This window comes from Canis aureus, chromosome 35 (genome assembly GCF_053574225.1).
Source record: "Canis aureus isolate CA01 chromosome 35, VMU_Caureus_v.1.0, whole genome shotgun sequence".
NCBI lineage: Eukaryota > Metazoa > Chordata > Mammalia > Carnivora > Canidae > Canis > Canis aureus.
The window spans coordinates 1905778-1917897 of record NC_135645.1 but is presented as its reverse complement, the minus strand read 5'-3'; the positions used below and the strand labels follow the sequence as shown (position 1 = coordinate 1917897).

Sequence of the window (12120 nt, the reverse complement as noted above, 5' to 3'; positions counted from 1 at the left end):
GGCCAAGTGGTTTAGCGCCGCCTTCAGCTCGGGGTATGGTCCTGGAGACCCGGGATCCAGTCCCATGTCGGGCTCCCTGCATGGAACCTGCTTCTCCCTCTGCCTGTGTCTCTGCCTCTCTCTCTCTCTCTGTCTCTTATGAATAAATAAAATCTTAAAAAAATTTTTTAAAAAATGATTCCACAAACAAGGTCAACAAATCATATAATTATATTGTAATCTCTTCCAATCCCTACTCATAAATATCCCTCCTTTTAAACAGATGAAAGCAGTAGGTGTGTTACTTTGTTTTCTTTTTCAAAAATCCCATACACGTCTATAAATACTTCAAAATGTGTTTTGTATACATAGTTCCAAATACTATTTTCTTCTCAATTATAAGGCATCTATTTTACAGAATCACCCAAATACTTCAGTAAGAGCCACCAAGGATGCCTTCTCTTTTTTTTTTTTTTTTTTTAAGATTTTATTTATTTATTCATGAGAGACAGAGAGAGAGAGAGAGAGAGAAGCAGAGACACAGGCAGAGGGAGAAGCAGGCTCCATGCATGGAGTCTGACATGGGACTCGATCCCAGGTCTTCAGGATCAGGCCCTGGGCTGAAGGCGGCACTAAACCGCTGAGCCACCTGGGCTGCCCAGGATGCTTCTCCTTAAGGTTGTTATTCCTAAGGGTGAATTTCAAAACATGAGATCACAGGATCACAGAATATTTCAGAATGATCTCCAAGACTCCCCTGTGTATGGTACAAATAAATCATGTGTGTGTACTTTTTGCTTCACAGTTCCTCATTACCATAAAGACCTAGAAATGTTGTCAAATAGGAAAAGAATGGCAGGAAAGCAAATGAGCAAATGCTACCTCAAACCTCTGCATAGGAACTAAAATGAAGCTTTCATTAATTCAGATTCATTCATTCAACAAGTACTTACTGAGAACCTACCATGTTTCAGGCAGTTAGATGGTGTGCTATAGCAATTATCAGAACACAAAACCCCTGCCACCTTCATGAAGCTTACACTGCAGGGCAAAACCTTATACCAGCAAAAATACCCGAAGATCTATTAAGAAATTACTGCTAGAAGGAAGGAGCCAAAGCAGATATAAAATTCATGCAAAGCAACAGTGTCTGGACGAATTGTAAGAGCCTTAACAAAATCTCACTAAATAATACAAATTATATGAAGTCAAGGACTAGAGGTGAATATGACCATGGGACAATGATGAATCTTCCCTCTTGGAATCTATTAGGCTGTTCTGAGTCAATATTCAAAAGCCATGGGGCACCTGGGTGGCTCAGCAGTTGAGTGTCTGCCTTTGGCTCAGGTCGTGATCCCGGGGTCCTGGAATCGAGTCCCACTCCCTGCAAGGAACCTACTTCTCCCTCTGCCTATGTCTCTGCCTCTCTCTCTCTCTCTGTGTCTCTCATGAATAAATAAATACAATCTTTAAAAAAAAGAAAAAAGCCATTATAGGGAGACCCAAGGGCAAGTGTGGCTATACCAAATAGAGAGGTTGTGATGGGATTTATCATGACAAGGGGGAAACAGTAAAGACTAACCTCTCAGTCCCAGACAGATTAGGAAAGTAACAATACTTCAATAATAAATATATATGCATAAAGCTAAGAAAAAAATATCAAAATACTTTCTTATGGAAATGTTAATTATTTTTACCCACATTTATAATAAGTACTTTTGAAATTAATAAAGAACTCTTATTAATTAGGAATAGGTACATGTGTAACTGACAACTTTAGTAAATATGGATTTATTAAAGTAAGGAACATCAAGGAAATTGTTCTGATTCTTTCTGTATAATATACTCCAGATTATACCATTCATTCAATCATTTAACAAAGATTTAACAAGGGCCAACTATGTGCCAGAAACCCTTCCAGGCACTGTGGAACAGTAAATAAAACAAAGTCCCTGTGTTCACAGAACTTAAGGGCTAGGGAGAAAAATAAGAAAACCTAAAGGATGCCTGTGGATGGCTCAGTTGGTTGAGTATCCTACTCTGAATCTCAGTTCAGGTCTTGATCTCAGGGTTTTGAGTTCAAGACCGTGTTGGGCTCCATGCTGGGTATGGAGCCTACTAGGAAAAAAAAGAAAACCTAAGAAATGTTCCATTGCCCAGGTCAGATCATTCATTCTAAGTACTTTGCTCACTCAGCTCCAGCTACATTGGTTTTCTTGGCTGTATCTGAACTAGGCCTAGGTCTTTCCAGCATCAGTACCTTTACACTTAACCGTTTTGTCTACTCTTTCCCTGGACCTTTCCATGAGTCACACTCCCTCACTCAAGTTTCTATCAAATCCCATCCTTTCATAATCTTCCCTATCTAAAATAGTTCTGTCCCCTCACAACTACAAACATATGTGAAACTTATAAAATCAATTTTGCTTTCAATTTACGAGTAAGCACACTTGTACTTAATGGCCTGCTTCTTCCTTTGCCTGTGTCTCTGCCTCTCTCTCTCTCGGTGTCTCTCATGAATAAATAAACAAAAATCTTAAAAAAAAAAGCAAAAAGTGATATAACTTAACAAAATGAATAAAAGTTCAGATGACAGTATCAAAAAAGACTCACATTTTCCCTCAATGAACAAGCAGCAGAGTAACTGCTTTTATGAACCCAAAGTGATAGAAGTTAAATCAGGCTCACAGCTATTTCATTAAGCCCTACAGCAACTCAGTAGCTACTAAAAAATGGAAAACATGGCACAACAAACTCAGATCCTTTTTGTCTTTCATGTTGCTGCTATTCTCTCTGAATGGCTGAATTATCACCAGAAGAGTAGAAAGGATAGGCAGCTGCCATATTTAGATCACCAGGCAAAGAAAAAGAAAACACCTTTGGCCTGACTAATGAACATCAAAGACTCTCTCAACTCTAGTCTTATTTATATGACAAAAATGAAATACTGGCTTGGTCAAATCAACATCATGTGGATTTTGATTTTGATTTACATTCAGTCAAACACTTTCAGGTTTTACAATTCAGAAAATTAAAACTGAAGAAGAGGTTTACAGTTACATTTTTAATCCTCAGTAGTTCATTTAGGCTACTCTAAGAGTCTGTCAAAGTACAAAATCTTTTTTTTTTAAATTTTTATTTATTTATAATAATCACAGAGAGAGAGAGAGAGAGAGAGAGGCAGAGACACAGGCAGAGGGAGAAGCAGGCTCCATGCACCGGGAGCCCGACGTGGGACTCGATCCCGGGTCTCCAGGATCGCGCCCTGGGCCAAAGACAGGCGCTAAACTGCTGCGCCACCCAGGGATCCCAAAGTACAAAATCTTTTAAAAAACAATAATCACTCATTTCCAAATATGCAGCTACAAACATCATTTTTATGATTAGTGTTTAGCCTACTTTATCCTAACACATAAGATTTACTTGAAATTTAAGTGATTTCCATCCGTAAAAATACTATTCTGACTCAAAAGAGCGTTAACATGTTATTCAACACAAAAAAGCAACTGTGGTTTGAACACTTCAACAGAAGAATATTTAAGATTGTAACCAAACCTATTCATTTAACAAATACCTTGTTTCTATAAAATACTAGAAACCAGGTACCAAGGATTACCAAAATAAAAAGAAACATGTTATCCCTGCCTTCATTAAGCTTATAATTTAGCAGACAATCAAATAAATGTGCCCTGGCAAGTTTTCCTTTGGCTTTAGCCAAATTAAAACCAAGAACTGAGCGATGCCTGGTGGCTCAGTGGGTTGAGCATCTGCCTTTGGCTCAGGGTGTGATCCTGGGGATCGAGTCCCACATCGGGCTCCCTTCTCCCTCTGCCAGTATCTCCACCTCTCTGTCTCTCATGAATAAATAAAATCTTTTGAAAATAAATAAATAAATAAAAATAAAAACAAGAACTGAGGGATAATACCTTCTACAACTATTTAGATATTCTTTTAAAATACAATAAGATCCCCATAGAAATATGGGCAAAAGATACCTACAATTCACAAATGGCCAATAAACACAGGCCTACTATTCTCAATAGTCATCAAAGAAACATAAACTACTAAAAAAAATTAAGTTTTTTTTTTTTTTCAGAAACTACCAAAATGACAAAGATTCTAAGCAATACCACACAAGGGTAATAAAAGGATTTTATGAAACAATCTCTTATACTGCTGGTAGAAATATAAATCAATGCAACCTTTTAAGTACTTCATACTGGTGTCATACTTAAGATGCCAATTCTCTGTAAGTTGGAAATTTTTTTTTCTTAGATAAAAATGGTATTGAAAATGAAAAAATTTATAGCTAAGGCTTACAATTTCCAACAACTTACTGTTTCAAAGCTGCCTTTATGCATCAAATCAATGGGTGGCCGGAATAGATCTGCAAGGGTAGTTAGTTTCTTATCTATTGCTCCTCCATTCCTTAATTCCTGTTCTTGCCGAACTGCAACACAGGAGGATAGGAAAGTTTCAGTTAGCCAGAAAATAAAAGCCACGAATCTCAAAATAAAAAGAACATGCATCAACTCTAAGAATTACTTAACAATGTGCCTACTAACCTCATGCAAATGCAAATATCTAATGCTGACTCTGAAAAAGATACAAAGCAAGATGGGGAGGGTCTCTTGAGACCTAGTGGTGCTCTCAAGCCAAACATAAAGGCAAAACCTGAAAGTTACAGTAGCATCATCTAATCACAGTATCTCCCTTTCATATTCCAAGCCAATTTAAACACAGGTGAAAATTTTCATCTCCATTTATCCAGTTTGAAAGTGATTCTAAATCTATCTGTTTTGTGTAGGTACATTCCCAATCTTTAAAAATTCTGGCAGTGAGGGAGAATGACCGACCACATGTTGTCACCTTTTCCTGGAAGGGCACAGGTCCCTGGATGACCTGTATCAGCTTGGTTTCCCCTTTAACTCATTCCAAAGTTACAAAACCTATCTGTGCTGCAATGAGCTCACTATAAATCAACTACAAAATCAAGCAGAGTCCAACAATTTTTCAGATATTCTCTAGGCAACTTTTCTTCTAAGATTCCATTGCTAAATCACTACTAAATCCTCTAAAGGTACAAGGCCAAGAATCTCACTCATCCTAACTTATTTCACAGAAAGATATAAACCTATTGCAAACAACTGTAGCCATAATGTTAAGAGTGGCTGCTTTGGGTAGTGTGGCTTTTTCCTCTTCTGTTTATCAATCCCCTACAATAACCATTTTCATTGTGGTCATTCCTTTAACTGACATATATCAAGATTTCTTTTTGCTGCCGATTATACATTTATTGTTTTAAATTCAAGTGCAGCTGACATACAATACTCTTTTGGTTTCAGGTGTACAATATAGTGATTCAACAATTATACACATTATAAAATGCTCACCACTGTTAAATGTAGCTACCCTCTGTTCCCTCTGTCATTGTATGAGTTATTACAGTATTAACTGACTATATTCCCAATGTTGTAGTTTTCATCACCATAACTTATTTTATAACTGGAAGTTTGTACCTCTTAATCCCCTTCATCTATTTCACTTATCCTCCCACTCCCCTTTGGCAATCACCAACTTATTCTCTATACTTAGGGGTCTCCTTTTCACTTGTTTTGTTTTTTAGATTCCACATACATGTGCAATCATGTACTATTTGTCATTCTTTGTCTCACTTATTTCACTTAGCATAATATCCTCAACGTCCATAACGTTGCTGCTAATGGCAAGGTTTTCATTCTTTCTTATGACTAATATTCCATTATGTACATAATACGACATCTTCTCTACCCATTCATCTATTGATGGACACAGGTTGCCTCCATAACTTGGCTACTAAAAATAATGCTGCAATAAACAAAGAGGTGCGTATTTCTCATTTTCTTAGGATAAATACCCAGAACTATAATTACTGGGTCATATGGTATTGTTAGTTTTAATTTGGGGGGAGGACATGCATATTGTTTTCCATAATGGCTGCATCAATTTGCAATCCCATCAACAGTGCACAAGGATTCTCTATTCTCCACATCTTTGCCAACACTTCTTATTTCTTGTCTATTTCATACTGGCTATTCTGACTTATGTGAGGTGAGATATCAGGATCTTGAGGGAAACCATCTTTTTCTTTTATTAAAGTCAGCTTTTAAGTGCTCATTCAAAAGCTAATTAACTTTGTAAATTACCAGATTTCTTGTATTTCTCTACCACTCTTCTTATCCTATCATCAGTTAGGTTAGCACTTTGGAACAATTCGGCTCAAAGGGAAGTTAGTAGCAATCACAGACTGAATTCATAATTTCCTTTTAAAATAAGGTAACTCATCTAAGTAATTAGGTCTGATATTAAACATCTTTTTAAGAAAAATTATGTAGCTGAGTGAAATAAGTCAATCGGAGAAGGACAAACATTATATGGTCTCATTCATTTGGGGAATATAAATAATAGCGAAAGGGAATAGAGGGGAAGGGAGAAGAAATGGGTAGGAAATATCAGAAAGGGAGACAGAACATGGAAGACTCCTAACTCTGGGAAATGAACTAGGGGTGGTGGAAGGGGAGGAGGGCGGGGGGTGGGGATGACTGGGTGGCGGGGGCACTAAGGGCGGCACTTGACGGGATGAGCACTGGGTGTTATTCTATATGTTGGCAAATTGAACACCAATAAAAAATAAATTTATTATTAAAAAAAGAAACAAAAATTATGTAAAACAAACCAGGATCTTGACCTATAGGGAAGTATATGGGTGCTTTTCCATCTTGCGGTTTTCTATATGGGAGAAAGAGAGGGAAGGAAAGAAGGGAGGAGAAGGAGGGGGGGAGAGAGAGAGAATAAAATGGTCCAAGATACCTACTAGTTTCAGTTTGAAAATCACGGAAACCATCAAATATCGAACGCGCAGGCCGTCGTCTTTTAGGAGCTTTAAGGGAAAAAAACAGAAATCATATAAAAATTTAAACCTTAATTTTGCAGTAATTCTAAAAACTTCTTTATCTGTAAGCATTTCTTGTTTTAAAACACTCATAGATTTATAAAGGTGTCCTCCTTCAAAAAATAAAATATTTAAAAATCTTCAAGTCATTCATATATAATTAACTCAACATTCTTCAGCCCAACCATACTGTTTTCCAAATAAGAAAATCAAGGACCAGTTAAGAGACTTACCCAAACTTGTGTAAAAGACAGGAAGAAAGAAGGTTTGAGGATGATTCCCCATGGTGAGGAAGCTACATATATGCTACAAATTTCTAATTCAGGTTAGCCTAAGGGATCTCACTATCCTTTGGTTTAACACTTGAGAGTGAAAAACAACCTACCTTCTAAACCATAATATTTAAGAACAGCTTCTTAGTGAATGGATACACATGTAGAATTATAAACACCAAATATATTTTTAATTTTGGAAGAAAATCTTTTTCCACAGCTATACAATGGTTTAGTGAGAGAAAAATGAACAGAACCACAGTCTTTTGATACCCAATATAGTGTATCTATTACTCAATCCTTAAGTATTTTATAAAGTCTAGAAAGCATTAATAAAAATGTTATCTTCCTATATGTATATACATGTTCATATGATTTGTCAGACCATTTATTTACACTACAATAAACTAGATCATTTACATACACTATAATAAAAAAGGACATTTAACCATTCTTTCAAATAGATAACAGTTATAAAAATTGGCTTATGGCAGGACACCTGGGTGGCTCAGTGGTTTAGCATCTGCCTTTGGCTCAGGGCGTGATCCTGGAATCCCAGGATTGAGTCCCATGTTGGGTTCCCTGCATGGAGCCTGCTTCTCCCTCTGCCTGTGTCTCTGCCACTCCCCCCCCATGAATAAATAAATACAATCTTTAAAATAAATACATAAATAATAAAAAAGGGAAAAAGAAACTTTCATGTTTTAGTTCTGTATTGAATTTTATTTATATTGAATTTATTTAAACTGAAATTTTTAAAATTTAAATATTGCATTATTTTCTCCTCACTTCCTCTCTCCCTTCTTTCCTTTATAAAGCACCAGCAAGGAATGCATTATTTTCAATCTCGTAACTATTTTTAATTAAGAGTTCCTATTTCAAATGTGTATGTTTCTAGCAGGAATAATATGGGCTCTCAAATAATACCTTCTTAAAACTCACTAGCAGATACTTTTTAACCATGACAATTAAGAAAGTAAGGATATCTGAGGATAAGGCATAGAATGGCTGCCTCAACAGAGCATGTGATTATTGGGGAAGTAGTACATCAAAGTTTTATTCTCCTTTGAAAATGACAAGGCAGGCCACTCAATACTCTATTATTTCACACATACCCACCCACTTTTCTTCCCACTTTAGCCCTTCTATACCAGGGAATCTCCAATTTCCTCTTTTGCTACCCTTAGACTCAACCCCTTTTATTTCCTGGGCTCATAACCTGCTCCCATTTGTTTCCTCTTCATTTATGCTCAGTCTAACCAAGAACCTCTCCTCAGGCCACTCACAACACCTCTAGCCCTAGGACCATTATTATAGGCATACCTCAGAGATAATGTAGGTTTGGTTCCAGACAACCACAATAAAACAAGTATCACGTTAAGAGGTGTCAAATGAATTTTTTATTTTCCCAGTGCATATAAAAGTTATATTTACACTAAAGCTGACCATTGAGTAATACAGATTCGAACTTCATGGGTCTATTTATATGTGGATTTTTTTAATACAGTACAGTACTTTAAATGTGTTTTCTCTCCCTTATGATTTTAAACATTTTTCTCCAACTTACTTTATTGTTTGGAATACAGTATATAATACACATAACATACAAAATATCTGTTAATTGACTATTTATGTTATTGGTAAGGCTTCTGGTCAAATGCAGACTATTAGTTAAATTTGGGGTGGGGGTAAAAAGTTATATGCAGATTTCAACTGTTTGGAGGTCAGCTCTCCAAACCTGAAAGTTGTTCAAGGGACAATTGTATACTGTAGTCCATTATGTGTACAATAGCATTATGTCTAAAAAAAAGATACACATTAATTTAAAATATTTTATTGCTAAAAAATGCTAACCATCATTGGAGCTTTCAACAAGTTGTAATCTTTTGCTGGTGGAGGGCCTTGCTTGAAGGCTGCTGACTGATCATGGTAGAGATTGCTTCTAGTTGGGAATAGCTGTGGCAACTTCTTAAGATAATGAAGTTTGCTGTATTAATTGACTCTTCTTTCCACAAAAGATTTCCCTGTAGCATATGATGTTGTTTGATAGTATTTTACCCACAGTAGAATTTCTTTCAAAACTGGAGTCAGTGGACGCCTGGGTGGCTCAGTGGTTGAGTATCTGCCTTGGGCTTAGGTCATGGTCCTGGGGTCCTGAGATCGAGTCCCATATCAGGTTCCTCACAGGGAGCCTGCTTCTCCCTCTACCTATGTCTCTGCCTCTCTCTCTCATGAATAAATAAATACACAAATTCTTAAAAAAAAAAAAAAGAAAGAAAGAAAGAAAGAAAAACTGGAGTCAAGGGGCACCTAGGTGGCTCAATAGTTGAGTGTCTGCCTTTGGCTCAGGTCATGGTCCTGGGATCAAGTCCTGCATCAGGCTCCCCTGGGAGCCTGCTTCTCCCTCTGCTTATGTGTCTGCCTCTTTCTCTGTGTCTCAAATGAATAAATAAATTTTAAAAATCTAAACAAACAAACAAACAAACAAACACTGGAATCAACTAAGCAGCACCAGGGCTAGCTCAGTTGGTGGGCCATGAGACTCAATCTTGGGGTTGTGAGTTTGAACCCCACACTGGGTGTAGAAATTAAATAAATACATAAATAATTTTTTTTAAAGAATTGGAGTCAATCCTCTCAAGCCTTACTGTTGCTTTATCACTAATTTATGTAATATTCCTTTTTAAAAAATATTTTATTTATTTATTTATTCATGAGAGAGAGAGACAGAGGCAGAGACACAGGCAGAGGGAGAAGCAGGCCCCATGCAGGGAGCCCAATGTGGGACTCGATCCTGGGTCTCCAGGATCACGCCCTGGGCGGAAGGCAGGTGCTAAACCGCTGAGCCACCCAGGGATCCCCTAATTTATGTAATATTCTAAATCTGTTGTTGTCATTTCAACAATCTTCACAGCATCTTCACCAGGAGTAGATTAGTTCTCAAGAGACCATTTTCTTTGCTCATCTGTAAGAAGCAACTCTTCATCCATTTAAATTTTATCAAGAGACTGCAGCAATCCGATTGTATCTTTAGGCTCCACTTCTAATTTTAGTTCTGTTATTTCTACCCAGATCTACACTTATTAGTTCCTCCACTGAAGTCTTAAACCCTCAAAGTCATCCATGAGGGTTGGAATCAACCTCTTTCAAACTCCTGTTAATGTTGTTATTTCGAACCCCTCATGAATTGTGAAGGTTCTTAATGGCATCCAGAATGGTGAATCCTTTCTATGAGATTTGCAATTTATGCTGCTCAGGTCCATCAAAGGAATCACTATCTATGGCAGCTATCACCTTACAATATGTATTTCTTTAATAGTAAGACTTGAAAATAAAAATTTCCCTTTAATCCATGCACTGCAGAATGGATGTTGTGTTAGCATGCATGAAAACATTATTCCTATTTGACAATACCATCAGAATTCTTTTTATTATTATTATTATTATTATTATTATTCATAGAGATGCAGAGAGAGAGAGAGAGGCAGAGACACGGGCAGAGGGAGAATCAGGCTCCATACAGGGAGCTCGATGTGGGACTTGATCCAGGGTCTCCAGGGTCACGCCCTGGGCTGTAGGCGGTGCTAAACCGCTGTGCCACCGGGGCTGCCCTACCATCAGAATTCTTAGATGACCAGGTGTGTTGTCACTAAGCAGTCATATTTTGAAAAGAATCCTTTTTTCCAAACAGGAGGTCTCAACAGTGGGCTTAAAATATTCAGTAAACCATGTTGTAAACAGATGTGTTGTCATCCAGACTTTGTTTTTTCATTTATAGGGTTCAAGCATAGCAGATTTAGCATAATGCTTAAAGGTTCTAGGATTTTCAGAATGATAAATGACCATCAGCTTCAACTTTAAGTCACCAGCTGCATTAGTCCCTAACAAGAGAGCCAGCCTGTCCTTTGAAGATCTGAAGCACTGACTCCTCCTCTCTAGCTATGGAAGTCCTAGACAGCATCTTCTTCCAATAGAATGTTTTGTCTACATAGAAAAATCTGTTGGTTAGTATTGCTACCTTCATGAATTATCTTAGCTAGATCTTCTGGATAACTTGCTACAGTTTCAACATCAGGAATTGCTACTTCACTCTGCACTTTTATGTTATGGAAATAGCTTCTTTCTTTAAATCTCATGAATAAACTCTGCTAGCTCAAATTTTTCTTCTACAGCTTCCCCACCTCTCTGAGCCTTCAAAGAATTGAAGAGAGTCAGTCTTGCTCTGATTAGACTTTGGCTTAAGGATATGTTGTGGCTGGTTTGATCTTTGATCCTGACACTAAAACTTTCTCCTGATCAGCAAGCAATAGGTTGTTTCACTTTCTCATCATTCATGTGTTCAACGGAGCAGCACTTCTCATTTCTTTCAAAAATTTTTCCTTTGCATTCACAACCTGGCTAACTGACACAAGAGGCCTAGCCTTTGGCCTATCTCAGCTTTCAATATGCCTTCCTCACTAAGTTTAATCACTTCTAGCTTTTTTATTTTTTAAGAATTTTATTTATTTATTCATGAGAGACACGGGGGGGAGGGGCAGAGACACAGGCAGAGGGAGAAGCAGGCTCCACACAGGGAGCCCGACATGGGACTCGATCTTGGGTCTCCAGGATCACGCCCTGGGCTGAAGGCAGGCGCTAACCCACTGAGCCACCCAGGCTGCCCCTCATTTCTAGCTTCTGATTTGAAGTGAGAGATATGTAACTCTTCCTTTCACTTGGACACTTAAGAGGATACTGCAGGATTATTAACTGGTCTAATTTCAATATTGCTGTGTTTCAGGGAATACAGAGGTCCAAGAAGGAGAGACAGGGAGTGGCTGGCTGGTCAATCAGTCCTATCAATTACGTCCACCATCTTATAAGTGTGGTTTGTGGCACCCCAAAACAATTACAATACTACAATCAAAGACCACTGATTATAGATCACTATAACAAATA

At 37.6% G+C, this 12120-nt stretch overlaps 1 protein-coding gene across 1 annotated transcript in view; it reads right to left on the bottom strand.

Moving 5' to 3' along the window:
* Positions 1–12120, bottom strand: part of UBXN7 (UBX domain protein 7) — a 60104-nt gene that overhangs the window by 20587 nt on the left and 27397 nt on the right. The window contains exons 4-5 of the mRNA XM_077884144.1: positions 6833–6898; positions 4317–4429 (exon numbers count right to left, since the gene is read on the bottom strand). Of these exons, the coding sequence (XP_077740270.1) occupies positions 4317–4429; positions 6833–6898 (179 nt within the window). The remainder of the gene's footprint in view (positions 1–4316; positions 4430–6832; positions 6899–12120) is intronic.